Source organism: Anas acuta, chromosome 2 (assembly GCF_963932015.1).
Source record: "Anas acuta chromosome 2, bAnaAcu1.1, whole genome shotgun sequence".
In the NCBI taxonomy this organism is placed as follows: Eukaryota; Metazoa; Chordata; class Aves; order Anseriformes; family Anatidae; genus Anas; species Anas acuta.
The window spans coordinates 17,433,254-17,446,946 of NC_088980.1; the positions used below are offsets into that span (position 1 = coordinate 17,433,254).

A 13,693-nucleotide genomic window follows, 5' to 3' on the forward strand; every position below is an offset into this window, starting at 1 on the left:
GATTTGGACTGTGAAGCCTGAAGTATATATTGCAACAGCACAAGCTGCAACTTGTTGGGACACTCTTCACTGACTTTGGCAGCTTCTGGCCCAGCCCTTAATCCTGCAATAATCCCATCCTGGAATACAACAGAGAATATTCTAAATGCTTCTGAAGCTACTAAACTAATGAGATAGCAACAAAAACATTTGTAAAGTAAGATTCATAGTAGCCTCCCTGAACATGAACTGTAACCTTCATAGAGTGGTTAAGGTTGGCTGGAGGTCATCTAGCCCAAACCACCTGCTCAAGCAGGGCCACCTACATACAGCAGGTTGTCCAGGACCACGTCCAGGCAGCTTCTGAATGTCTCCAAAGAGGGAGACTCCACAACCCCTCTGGACAGCCTGAGCAAAAGCTCTGTCACTTGCACAGTAAAGAAGTGCTTCCCGATATTTAGATGGAACCTGGATGATAGCTGCTAGGGTATCACAGGAAACTGGAAGAGGAGAGAAAGTTCAAAGCTCAGAACTTTAAAAACTTCTCTCACCCATCCATCAACTTCTCCTGCTGCATGCTGGCCCTGACATAACGCACCTCTCAGCTACGGTACAGCCACCCATTCAACATATCCTACTGAGGCATAATTGTGAAGTAACAAGGATTGTAGCTCTTTTTTCCCTTCTTACAAAGGGTTAGGGATTCACAGCCACTGAGTTCCATCAAAATTGTAGTCAGGAAAAGAAGAATGAGAAGGAAGGAAAGCAATTTAACAAGTACCTCTGAAGTCAAACAGAAACGAGAAACTGAGCTTATAAAGCAAACACAGGGTGTTTCACATGAAACCCACACACAAGCAGAAAGCCGTACCACCAAATGCTTTGATACAAAGCAAAGATGTTGAAAATGAGATGAAAAGCTCTTTGAGTAGTTTCTCTTTTCAAATAGCTGCATTTTCTCAATCTGTAGAAGAACAGTTGGAAAATATACTGCATTTAGAGCTACAATAAGTATTTCTAACAAGAAGTAATAACTTAGAACAGATTTTTTTAAATGACACCCTCCCTCCACCCCCAGGCTTACCTAAGTCCTGCAGTAACTATTGCCTTTAAAACAGAAGTGTTGGAATGTAGTTGCTTGTTCTAGAAGAATGCAGATCTCAGTGAATATTAAAAAAAAATAGCTCTCATGTCCAAGCAAACTCCATCTGCCTGCGAGCCAGACTAACTTCTGCCACTCACAGCTGCTACTGAAGTGGTGCCCTGTATGGGCTCCCAGTGCAAAATGCTGCACTGCAATCAGTGCTGCCTAAAACCAGCCCATGCAGCAGCACAAGTAGGAGTCCCCTTGCTTCAACAGGGCTTCATCTGGTGCAGTCGCAATACAGCTGGGAGCAAAGGTCTCAGGAGAGAAACACTCAGCAGGATGACAAAAGTCAGAGGTATTACGATGCTGAAACCTTCCTGTCTCCATGGTGCATAACTTGACATTATTGAAGGCAACTTCTAGTCTTCAGAAAGGTTTACAGAGAGTGCCACTGCTCAACATAAAGGCAGAGGGTCTTTATTTAGGATTTTTAAAAACAGATGAATGCCTTGGTCACAAAATGGAAAGAGTACACAGGAAAATTCTGCTGAAGAACTTGTGAACAAATTCCACATAGTTCACTCAGCTGTTGAGGGGGCTGGTGTGTCAGGCTGGGCTTTTCCTTGTCCCCTTTGGATTTACTCATAGTCAGAATAGACAACAACACACATTCTCAAGGAAACATTTGGAAGGCTGAGGTGGCTTTGAAACTTTTCATGTTTCTCATCCAGTATCAGACAGTTACTGTGCCAATTCTAGCCCACCTTTGGATTCTTCAGGTGTAACGTAACAAGAAAACTGGAATGTCTGTTCAGAAAGTTTCAAATTCATAACTGCATTTTTGAAACTTCTTAGACTTTTTTTAGACATCAGATTTCTTGCTTATTTATTACCAAGTGCAACAATTTAAAGGATCGCTCTTCTAACGCAGCAGTATCACAGCTAGGTACAATGACCTGTCCCCACCTTCCCAATATGTCTCCCTCTACTCTTCCAGCAACTGCAAAGAAAAGGGTTCTTCTGTAATACTGCAGTCATCTACTCTCTTCTGCAGCCCTAAGACAACAGAATTCTCCAAGAACTCTCTCTTAACTTGTGGCAGAATGAGATGATGCAGCTTCAAGTTGCATGGGTGAAGCTATACATTTGAGCGTTGTAAAAGGCTGTTTTCTTGGTAGGGTCGGAGTAGGTTCCAGGGGCATATAATCTTTGTTTTATTTCCTGTTTATTTTTTTCTTTTAGTGGGCAAATCAATTATTGATTAAGGCTACATTGATGGAACTACACGTGCCAGATTTTGTGCAACGCTGTCAGAAGAGGAAAAAGTTGAAGTTTTGATATTGTATTAGTTTTATTTACACTGCCTTATGTTTAAGCTGAACCTTTGAACTATTCTGATTTCAATAACAGATTTAGGACACTTGGCTTTTAACTTCTGTGATTCTCTGCTTGCCTAGATAAAGTCACTTAAAAAAAAAAAAAAGCTGCTGCTTTTGACACTCTGCCTTAGACACCAGTATAAGTAAATCCTTATTACACAGATCACTGACCTGAATCTACTGATACTCTTACAATCTTGCCTATCAATCCAGCTGTCAGGAAGGCTTGTTAAACCACAGACATGAAATATGCACAATTTTAGTTGAGAAAGAACTCATACAGCTTTCAAAATGGCCATTTAAAACCCTCAACCATTACCCTTCCTCAAAATAAATGAAAAACTATTTTTCTCCCTCTGAAACTCAATGCCAAAAGCAAAATCAAGATTGTGTTTGCTTAAGATGGGGAAAAGAGCCATATACAAAAGGCAACTTAACCAGTGAATTCTACTTCTTCAATACATTAACCAAATTCATTTGTGCAATGGTTTGTTTTTTAAAACTGTTACAAGTTTTGATCCCATGCATTTCAATAGTTTTATCTGAAATGAAGCCAGGTTTAAACAGCCAAGTGCTACATTACAACTTTATGAAGATACTACCTGTAACATAACTATTATCAAAACATTCTCACAATAGCATTGCTTAAAAAAAAAAATAATAATAATCACATCAATTTTTATGCAGCTATGACACCACTAGGTTTGCCACCTGTCAGAGATGTAAAAGGTATAAATAAGTGCTTCCTTTGTAAGCTTAAGTCTCAGAAAGCTTAATTGGAAAGTTTCCCAAATCTATCTTATATTTTGAAGGTATTAGAGAAACCATGATTGCTAAAACCATGGTTTTGACTCGGGAGTTATTTATTTAAAAATTCAGATCAGATGACAGAGTTGGATTACCAGCCTCAGCATATAGTTTAACAATAGTTCACAGCTACACCTTTTACACATTTTAAACAGTTGTTTCTTTTATTAATGGAAAGGGAGAAACTAGATTTAGCTAGGGAAGGGGCATTTTAAATATTCCACTTTCTTCAGGAACAGTTTTCCTTCAGCATCTCAGAAAGCATGCAGATAAGGATTAAGCATTTGGCTTCCTGGGTCTAATTTTGTTTGTAGATAAAAATAGTAAAAAAAAACAGCCTCATGAGGTGGCAAACGTAGAAGTTGCAAGCATTAGCAGGAAGTTACTATAGCACCAAAACAATGGAAGAGATGGACTTATACATAATCTGTTATTCCTACCTTCCAAGTATTTAGAGACTTTCTCCATTCGAACTGCCATACAGAGAAGAGAATGAACAGAAAGATGCAACATTTAGCTTTAAAATCATTTACAGAAAACAACCCCCCACACACAATCCAGACCTGTGATTATCAGTAGTATAACGGAAGTTATTTGTCCGAACCTGAGGTTAGGTCAGATCCTCTGTTCTTTTTATCTTCTACTATTTCATAGAAGGGGCCTATTACTTGTAGTAATTCTTCAACTTTCTCCGTCATTGGCATACTTTCAAGAATCTGTACAAGTCCAAAATATGAAGCACCTCATGAAACAGCATTTCAATGATTCATGCATTTTAACTAGTTTTAGAAACTTCTATTGTAAGCTCAATAACATTGCACTAAGTCTCTTAACACGTTATTAAGATTTTTTTTTTTTTTTTTTTTTTTAACAGCATGGACCTAATTTACCAGACAAGAACCTTAACTAGCTGTATTAACCTGCTTTGGGTGACAGTAAGAGAGGAGAGCTAATGCATTTGCCATGACAAAAGGACAGCCTCAGCACAGTATTGGTAGGAATCTGTTATTTCAGCACTTTCAAACTAAACTAGCCAAGGTTCAACAGATTGCTTTTATCTGATGCAATTTACTTTATAGACTGCCTTTCCACACAGAAAATGAGAGCGTAAGGCTTTTTTTGCCAGAGGATTCTTCCTATTTGTCAAAACCTGCCATCTTCAATGGAATGTAAGGAACAGATCAAAAGTACCTTCCTGGGTCTACCTAAAACCAAAACCCAAAGTGAACAGAATCCAAAAAAGCTGTGTCAATGCACATAAACACTTAGAAGATCAAACAAGCTCCAAATGGCTTAAAGGCAGAATTTAAAAGTTATTACTCTGATAAAAAAATTATTTTAATTTACAAAACCAATATCTTTAACTTTCTGGTAAGAACATTAAGTTGTAATCTAGAACAAATAGAAAGTACTTCAATAATTTAATACAGTTTTTGAAGTTTTAGACATTTGTCTCCTTATATTTTAAGTCCTTCGAGCAAGCTTTTTGCTGGTAGCTTTGTTACTTCTTCCTCTTAAAACAAACGAGGGGATAAAAGTCAGTAACTATGCAAAAGGACTCAGGTAGAAGCAGACTACTGTCTATGGTATGCTTCCCCCTCCAGAAGAGGAGCAGAAAGTACCAGATGGAAGATACAGGTTGCCACAGAACATGCTTCTCAAATAGAAGCACCAAGCACTTCACTAAGCAGCAGAAGCAAAAGCTACAGCATTACTTCACAAGGCAGAAGCTCCAGGCAGGCTAGCAGCTAACAAGTCAACACTTGCACACCAAAGATACCAAGAGACAGAGATCCCATCGACCTACAGTTCCATCACCACTTCTCTGATCTATTTAGCAAATATAATTCATCCTGTATTTGTTAGAGCTCAGTGCTCAGATATGGAGCTGGAAAAGAACTAGATATAGGACAGGTGTTTTAAAAACAAATAAACAGAAAAAATAACTTTCAATAGCACTGAGAAAAATAAGAAACCCACTCTAGAGTAACACACTTGTATTTGCTAGGTATTTATATCTAACATCTACACTGTGAACTGTTTTGTACTGCACTTTCATATGTGCATTCGTTTAAAGTAACTGTTCTTCACATTCTTAAGAGATGACAATATACTTTTAACAAGTTGGAGCAATTTCCTAGTATCTTGTTTAACAGCAGCTGTGCAGTAAGGGCTTTGTAACTGATACCTTTTTGGTAGCAAAAAAAATAAAACCAATACACCCTCATAAACAAAATTGGTTGCTTATGTGCCACTCTGCACAACATACACATTTTGAAATTATAAATACAAAATAAGTTACTATGCATCCTGAATTACTGTTTTCTTTGGAAGGAAATGACTTTCAGACAAGTCATAAGAAGATCCTTGTTTCAAATTAAAAACACTGTAAGTTAATGTTTTATGCTAAGATATTTCTCATTAATATGGTAATATTAATATTAAAACAATAATGTTAAATATTAAATATAAATAGCATCATATAATGATATTAATAAATAAAACAAGTTATTTGAAATGTAAATAAATTAGCCTAAATAGTACTTGGCAACATAAACTTTCAGAAATGTGATTTGGAAGAGGTATTTGCCTTAAACAACACGTACCTGAGCTTAGATTCATCTTCGCAAGGGCTGAGACATGTAAGGTCATTGCCTACCAACACCTGGAAATCTCACCCAGACCCCTTTCAACAGCTGCAATTTTCAATGCCACCACATGAGGGGAGGGAACAAGTCTACAATAAATGTTCAACTTGTAAATGGGTCGGCTGGTACATGCACAGCCCTAACTCAAGTGCTAGGGTTATACTCCAGGGTGGTGGAGAGGGGAGAAATACCAATCACACCCTTACACACGGTTCTGTTACATCAAGAGACAAATGTCACAGGCACCTATGCAGCAAGAGCCGAACGCCCACAGCAGCACCACAGAGATTAGTGCAGTATGTGCTGATGGAACAACCCAGGATCCGTGGGAAATGCACTTCCATTGACATTTCAAGCAGAACCAACTGGGTCAGAAAAGCTGAGGATTTCAAATGCGAGGGCTGAAGCTGCAGTAATGCAGGGTAAACAGATCCCCAGTTTCAAAGCTGTGTGAGGCCAGAAGTCATTTGCTCTCCAATCTCTGCACGTAATCCGTACAGAGGCAGAATATTTGTGCTTCATTAGGGTCAAGTAAGCAGACTTCCTCACAGGAGACTTACTAAGCCTTTTTTGGAACACACTGCACAACTCCACTTAATTTTAGCATCCTGATGGAACTAGCTACTGCACTGAAAAGAGCGGGTACTCTACTGAAATATTAATACATGTTGAAACTGAGATTTGAAAGGAAGAGATAAATCTTATGGCCTGCATTCGAAGCAAGTTACAATTTGGTGGGGATTATTTTTTAAAAATATGAACATTTAGCCTCTTGTGTTTCTAGATTATTTTTTTTCATTTTAAAGCATAAACAGTAGTGTCAATGGGAACACAATAACCAAAATTACAGAGAACAAGAAGTAGTTGAATTCCATCTCTTCACCAAGTAAAGGTTTTTTGCTGTACCAATCATTAAACATGTTAAGTATTCAAGTAAACTCTTAAGAATGTTTATGATAATGGCCTAGGAGAAAAGCAAGCATGTCCAGCGTACAACTTAAAGTTTTTCCTCTCCTTGATGCTAACCTCATTATAATAAGTTACAGATACACCTTCATCCAAAAGGACAGAAAAAATAATCTTTAAACTGGGCAAGCTACTTAGAAGAGCTAGTGCAAAGGACTGCAGTTAGAAGGGTTAGATAATAAAAGAAAAGAAACCTTAATTCTGAACACTTACTTTAGTTAATGCTTTAATACAGGCTTAATAAAGTAACTATGGATGCTTACAAGTTACACATCTATTCCAAACAAGACAGAACAAATTACTCAATTATAAGTGTCAGACTCAAAATTCAATATACAAGAAGTATTTTCATCACAAATAAAGAAAACTTAGGCTGCTGAGTTATTCCTGAAAAAAAGTCAAAGACAATTAAGCTTACATATTTGATTATACTCATCTGTCATGAGAGCGAAATTCTTGTTGACAGGTTACTTTTAGAGTCTTCCCGCTCCAACACCTCCCTACCCCCAAGATAAGGATCCCTCACCTCTCTCAACTTGGAGAACCAAGGCAGTCTTCAGTAAATTCAGCTTTTCTTTTGTTGCACATTAGATTGCTGTTTTCTCCACAGCCCCCTTTCACCATGTTTTCAGTACTTCACATCTATTGTTTATGCTTCAGATCAACTAGAACTCATTTTTTCTAAAAACATGCCAAACTCAATAGGAATTGAATTGGAGGAAACTGCATAATTTTATTCACCCAACAGGCCAAACAGCATAGTACTGAAGTGTAACAGCTCATATAGAGAATAATTTCGGAGCCCTGACAGTATTCAGTGAGAATCTCCTCACATTCCCTAGTGTATTTCATGGAACATTTATTCTGTAGGATGCCTTCTACTCATTAATATATTTACCTTTTTCATTTCTTCAACATAGGCTATCATGGCTTCTTCTTTGGACATGTCTCCCAGAGCACTCCAAGCATCCCTAAGGAGCAAAGTCACACACATCTTCAGAATCTGCAAGGCCTGTGGGATTGTTTTCAGCCCAGCCCTAAGTAGGTCAGTTATATAATACGCGAAGTTTCTCTAATACAAACAAAATGCAACAACAATTTGCAACTTTTTTTGAAAGACCAAATATATAATTTGCTAGAATAATTAAACAGTGGGACATCAATAAAGAAGCAAGGAAATGAACAGCCTGGGGACTAAACAGTTCCTCACTGGTCAACTAGGATCTTGTACCCAGTAAGCTGTTTACAAGCCCAGACATTATGAAAGACACATATTCCCCTTCAGATTGACTTAAGGCCCTCTACTACAGAGTAGAGCAGGCCTAAATATTTAGTGCCAGCTGTTTGTAAAGTGCCAGCTAAGTTATAACAGGATACAAGAAAAATGTTTAGTAGCAGGGGAAAGATGCGCCTGTCTAATAGACAAGTAGTTTGTTGCCCCCAGTTACCACCACTGCTACCCATGACCTAGAAAATACCCACCTCTCCAGTTCTGCAAGACAGAAAACTTCAATTGAAGTTTTTAGGGTTTTTTTTTGTTTTTTTTTTTTTTTTTAGCATTGCAGAAAGAATCTGTCAAAATACAGGCTGGAATAAACTATTTCCTTACTCAGTCTTGCACTTGATTTGACAATACCCCTACCTCTTGCCAGACTATTTGTCCCACTTACATCAAAACCCCAAGGCTGGTGGCTCACATTTGAACTACAAACAGCCGACCATATAGACAGCAGTAATACTCGCTCTACAGGACAAAATGATTATAAAAACTTAATATAAAAAGTCTTGATATGGGTTTTCAAACAGATCTCAGCAGTCTGGCAAATCAGAAGTCTTCCCAGCACAAGGAGAACACTGATAGTGGGAAGTTCTGCCACCAGGCAGACAAACCAGAAAGGCACAAACTAGATCTCTCTTCAAGAGCTTGAAGCGGTATTCATCATGTCTTTCAATGAGCACCTATTTACTTCTTGTGTTATCTTGTATGATGCGTGCATGAAGGAAGAATTCCAGACACTATTCCATATCACACACCCTGCAGAGCGCCTACAGTCTATGGCGTGGGATAAACACTGCACCTGAACTAGAAAGTTGGAACACAAGGAAGAAAGCAAATTGAAGCATCAAAGATTAAGAAAAAGAAAGAAGCTCACTAGTACCTTCCTCCAACAGCCACTCTTCTAAACATCTCCACTCAATGTATTAAAAAAAAAAAAACACACACACACAAAAAAAAAAAAAAAAAAAACATGAAAAGTTACCATTTATATCTACCAATTGGATCCCAAAATCCAGGTCTTGGAATGTTACAGGGTCCTTGTGTTGCCTGCTTATAAAAGCTATAGAACTTCAGCATCATTTCGTTTGTTGGCTGGAATGAACCTAGTGAAAGCATTTTAAAATACAATTAAGTTGTAGTCAAGATTATTAACAAGTATTTCACAAGGTCAGTATTTCTGCCTGAAAACAGCCTGCAGTTTGTTACAGCCTGATTCAGAGCAGTACACTTTGAGTCAAGGAAAAACACCTTCAGCTAGCTGCAGTCAGCCTCACTGACAATATTTACTTTACAGAGAGCACACGCTTCAGATCCAGTTGAAGGGACTATAACCTTTACTACCGCTAACGTCAGACTCCACAATTAGCAAAAGAGTAATAAGTAACAAAGAGCAAGCCTCCTTTCACTTAGTTTAAAGGGACAGATTCAGCTTGCCTTCAGTAAACGCAGTATGTCACGAGCCATTCTGGTAATACAAGCAGTAACTTACTGAAAGACTACGGAATTTAAAAAGGCACTTTTTTTTAATTGTTTATTTCGATATTTGACAGGTCTTTCAACAGCAGTTTCACTGTTCCTCCTGGTTTTGTTTTCTCTTCTTCCTCTGTGAAGTAAACACTTGTAGGCACAGGAAATGTAAACACAGAACTGCAATAATTGGCAGAGAATCACACCTGCTCCGCTGAGTTAATTATTTCAGGTTGGATTCCAGTCGTTAGGGGATGTTTACAGTGACCTTTACCTTGATACCCCAACAAACACGGGTTTACTTATAACAGAAATTAGTAACGATGCAATTAGTCATTTTTTTAGGATTATTACCGGAAGGATACGAGCTGGTTCCTCACTCTACCACTTCACCAACTCAGCAGAGGGAACTGGTAACAGCCCCAAAGCCGTCAAACCAACTTTAGGGTTTACGGAGGCAAAGGCCCCTCCCGCAGGACCCCTCCTTCAGGAGGAACTTTTGGGGCGAGCTGGGGAGCCCCAAACCCGCGTTCCTCCGTGCAGGGGGGGCTCGATAAGCGCAGGGCCACCTCCTGCTGATCCCCACCGCCCCGTCCCGTCCCCTCGGTGTTACCAGCGAGGCCCCCGCCGCCCCCGGGCCGCTCTCACCGTTTTTGGGCAGGCTCTGGATCACCTTCACGGCCGCCTCGAACCTGGTGGCGTGCACCGAGCCGGTCTCCGCCATCTCCCCGTCCCGTCCCGTTCCCGACTGCCTGCCTCCTCCTTCTCCTTCTCCTCCTCGTCCTGCTGCTGCTGCTGCTGCTGCTCAGCCTCCCTCGCCGGGCCGCCTGCAGCACGGGAGAAGGGGCAGGGAGGCTCCGGGCCCTGCGCCGCCACCCCACCGCCCCCCGGCGGCAGCGGGACGGGGTGCCCGGCCCTGCCCTGCCCTGCCCGGCCCGGCCCCGCTCCCCTTGGTCGGGTCTGGCCGCAGCTCGGCCCGGCCCAGCCTGGCCCCTACCTCCCTGCCGGCCTCAGGCGCCCATGTTACGCCTTCCCCACCCCTCGCACCGCCCCAAGGCCTCCAGGGGGCTCGCTGGGAAACGTAGTCCGCGGCCTCCCCGCTCCCTGCCCGGCTCTTTCCTTCCTCCTCACGCCGGGGCTGGCGGCCGGCAGCCGGGCGGCCTCGGGGCGCTGCCCCCGGGGGCTGAGGCGTTGGGCTCTAGCTGAAGGGCTGGTCCCCAGGGGACTGTTTTCTCCTTTATTTTTACCTCAAGTAGTTTTATTTTTCACTCGTTTCTTTATCCCCTCTTCCTATGCCTTCGCTTCCCCGCTTGTTACATTATACGAAGATTTCAAAAGGTGCCATGCTCCTGTTGTACAGCACTGACCCACTATCCTCCCCAGTATCGTCCCCAGTTTCGTCCCCAGTATCATCCCCAGTACCTTCAGGAGATTCCTGAAGATAGGAATGCCAAACAGGATTCCCCACCGCCCTGGCACTCTGCCTTGCTGCCTCCCCCCTCTCCTCACAGCTGCCCTCACCCACACCTGCTCCCACATAATCCACCCAAATGTGAATTCACTCTAGCCACGTATTTACTATTATTTTTTTTAATAGCAGAATTGACTCCTATTTACATTAAATTTTTAGGATTGGGATTTTTAAAACCTGGAACCCTGGAAATAACTATTGCCATGGCATTCGGAGATGAGGGTGAATGCCATTACAGCACAGCCGGCTAGCTCAGTAGCTAAATAAATGAATGGCCTCATTCAGAAGTGCTGTGCATCCAGCGCATGAAATCAGACAAAAGTATGCTAAAACTACTTTTGTAGCAAGTGGAATAATTTACCCAGTGAGCTTCAGGATGAATTAATAGCCCTTTAGATAGAATTGAGTGCAAAGTCTTGGCATTCAAGTCAGTTTATTTATCTGGTACACAACATATATTTTAAATTCCTCTTAAGGCAGTTGTGTACTCACAGTATATGCCCTCTGGTGGGAAAGAAAAGCTCCACAGAGAGGGAATTAAAGCAGATCAGACTGTGCTCTGCTGAGCTAGTGCATTCCACAAGGTCAGCAGCCAGCTGGCCCAGGAGAGCTTTACTGGCGAGAAGCTTACGCTTCCAGAGGTGTTCAAATAGGATTCCCCACACTGGGTAAATGACAAACCCATGTTAGGAACATCGCCGCAGCACTCATATGAATGTTACAGCTGAGTTTCTCTGAATTTTTCAAGTGCTAGATTTCTGAAGCTCTTGTGAGCTTTATACTAAGATCCATCGTCTTTCTATCCATGAAGGTAGGAATGACAGAAGCTCAGATCAAAGGGAAGTGTTTGTTTGAAGATAAGTGGGTCTCTGTATAAATATGGATTTTTTGAAAATGCAAAGAGTTAATTGCAAAATAAATAAACAAATAAATACACGGCCTCTTGTGAGGCCAGCTGATGTATAAATTCTATTTACCTGAGAAAATCTATAATGACATTTGCCATTTAATTGTTTTAAGAAAGATGAAGTCTGCATTTTTATAATGAATGTTGCCAGTCTTTCACTGGAAGTAAGCTTTAAACGAGATGCAAATGACAACCTATTTAATGGCTGTGTGAAAAAACAGAAGCTGCCATCTTTGCATTGAAGATGTGTGAGAGTGTGAGATCTGCAGATCTAGAACGAGGCACTTGAAAATGAAGTAACCCAAAATAATCAGTACCATCACACCCTGAGACAAGGATGAAATAGTAAATGAGAAACAAATTATAAGCACTGGTGAGCCTGTGAGAATATATCACAAATGACTAGTTAATTTAAATGCTCATATATAATACTAATCAGCATGCCATTAGCTGTCCTTATATGCATATTGCATTCTCATTGTAGTGACTACCATGTAGGGTTAATACAGGTAATAAAGGAGACCCTCTCATCTGTTGCAGACAGCGAGGAACAAATCTGGAACTTTATCTCAGGCCAAGGATCTAGACTCCATTATTGAGGGAACAGCATTATAAGATGTTTCTCTGTTGTCTGCTGGGTACCTATTGGGAATGACCACAAGTTTGTAAGATCTACTTATAATCTATGAGTTGAAGTGGATTGCATTTCTATCACTCTGCAAAAGTGGCCTCCAAAGCAGTCATAAGCATGACCATCTTTTCTTGTATATATATATATTTATTTTTAATCTAGTATATGGGAATCTAAACATTGGGAACTGTGATAGAAGGACTGACCAGTGACGCCCATCGTTTGAGGTGTGAGAGGAGAAACCACAGTACTCTGCTACCAGTGTGGTTTGGCAGTGAGCGTTATGTGTGACACTTGACATGTCTGTATACTTTCCTATCCTCACACTTACTTCTCTTCAGCTGGTGTTTCACAGACTGTGCAAGGAGAGAATGTGAATTGCTAATACGAGGCATTTCTGGCAATGCTGAGACAGAAAATCTTACATAGAAACACACTGTTGTAGTTCCCAAAGGAGTGCACTTGGAGAATGTCTGGAAAATGCAGACAAGTGTGATCCTGAGTATAACCTTGGACCTATTCTTCACAGATGGATTAGGGATGGTTATTGAGTCCAGTGATGTCCAGTGAGCACAGGACAGTCTACAAAGTCTGATCTGTTGAGCTCCTTTACAATCCTCATTCTGTGCCATGTGTAAGCTAGAACCGCCCCTCTGTGTTCTTCTCCTTTGTATCCCAGGTCTGATTTAATTTTCTGGCAGTTGCTTCCAGTGGCGAGCTACATCCCAGTCCAGCTTGAAGAGCACCTTCATTTTACTTGGGGGACAGAGGAGTCAGTATAATTATGCAAGTGAAAAGCAGCAACTGGAACCAATTATGCCTATTGCTCCCTCAAGGGTCTGAATCACGGCAGTGTATTTCACAGAAATATTTTTAAATGATTCTTAAGAAAGTAGACCGTAGTCTCGTATTCATTAAAAGCAAGTTCTGTAAGCTACCAGATCCAAGAGCATGCAATTTTAGCACAGATTACTTTCTGAGGTATGTAATCCAGCAGGGAGGGAGAATGAATTATTTAAAACCTAATAGTCATAATTATGAAGAACTAAATTAGCATTAAAATTTCTAAGTT

General features: G+C 40.7%; 1 protein-coding gene across 4 annotated transcripts in view; it reads right to left on the reverse strand.

Annotated features, from left to right (window-relative positions):
- Nucleotides 1-10,728, reverse strand: part of ACBD5 (acyl-CoA binding domain containing 5) — a 30,293-nt gene extending 19,565 nt beyond the window's left edge. Inside the window, exons 1-6 of one of the 4 annotated variants that reach the window (XM_068673661.1) lie at nt 10,610-10,728; nt 10,261-10,439; nt 9,128-9,248; nt 7,765-7,837; nt 3,857-3,968; nt 3,693-3,725 (exon numbers count right to left, since the gene is read on the reverse strand). In XM_068673661.1, coding sequence (XP_068529762.1) covers nt 3,693-3,725; nt 3,857-3,968; nt 7,765-7,837; nt 9,128-9,248; nt 10,261-10,336 — 415 coding nt within the window. In that variant the 5' untranslated portion in view covers nt 10,337-10,439; nt 10,610-10,728. Of the gene's footprint in view, nt 1-3,692; nt 3,726-3,856; nt 3,969-7,764; nt 7,838-9,127; nt 9,249-10,260 lie in introns of all 4 variants that reach the window. The other 3 variants (XM_068673663.1, XM_068673660.1, XM_068673662.1) reach the window with 3 other exon arrangements.
- Nucleotides 10,729-13,693: the final 2,965 nt, after the last annotated feature.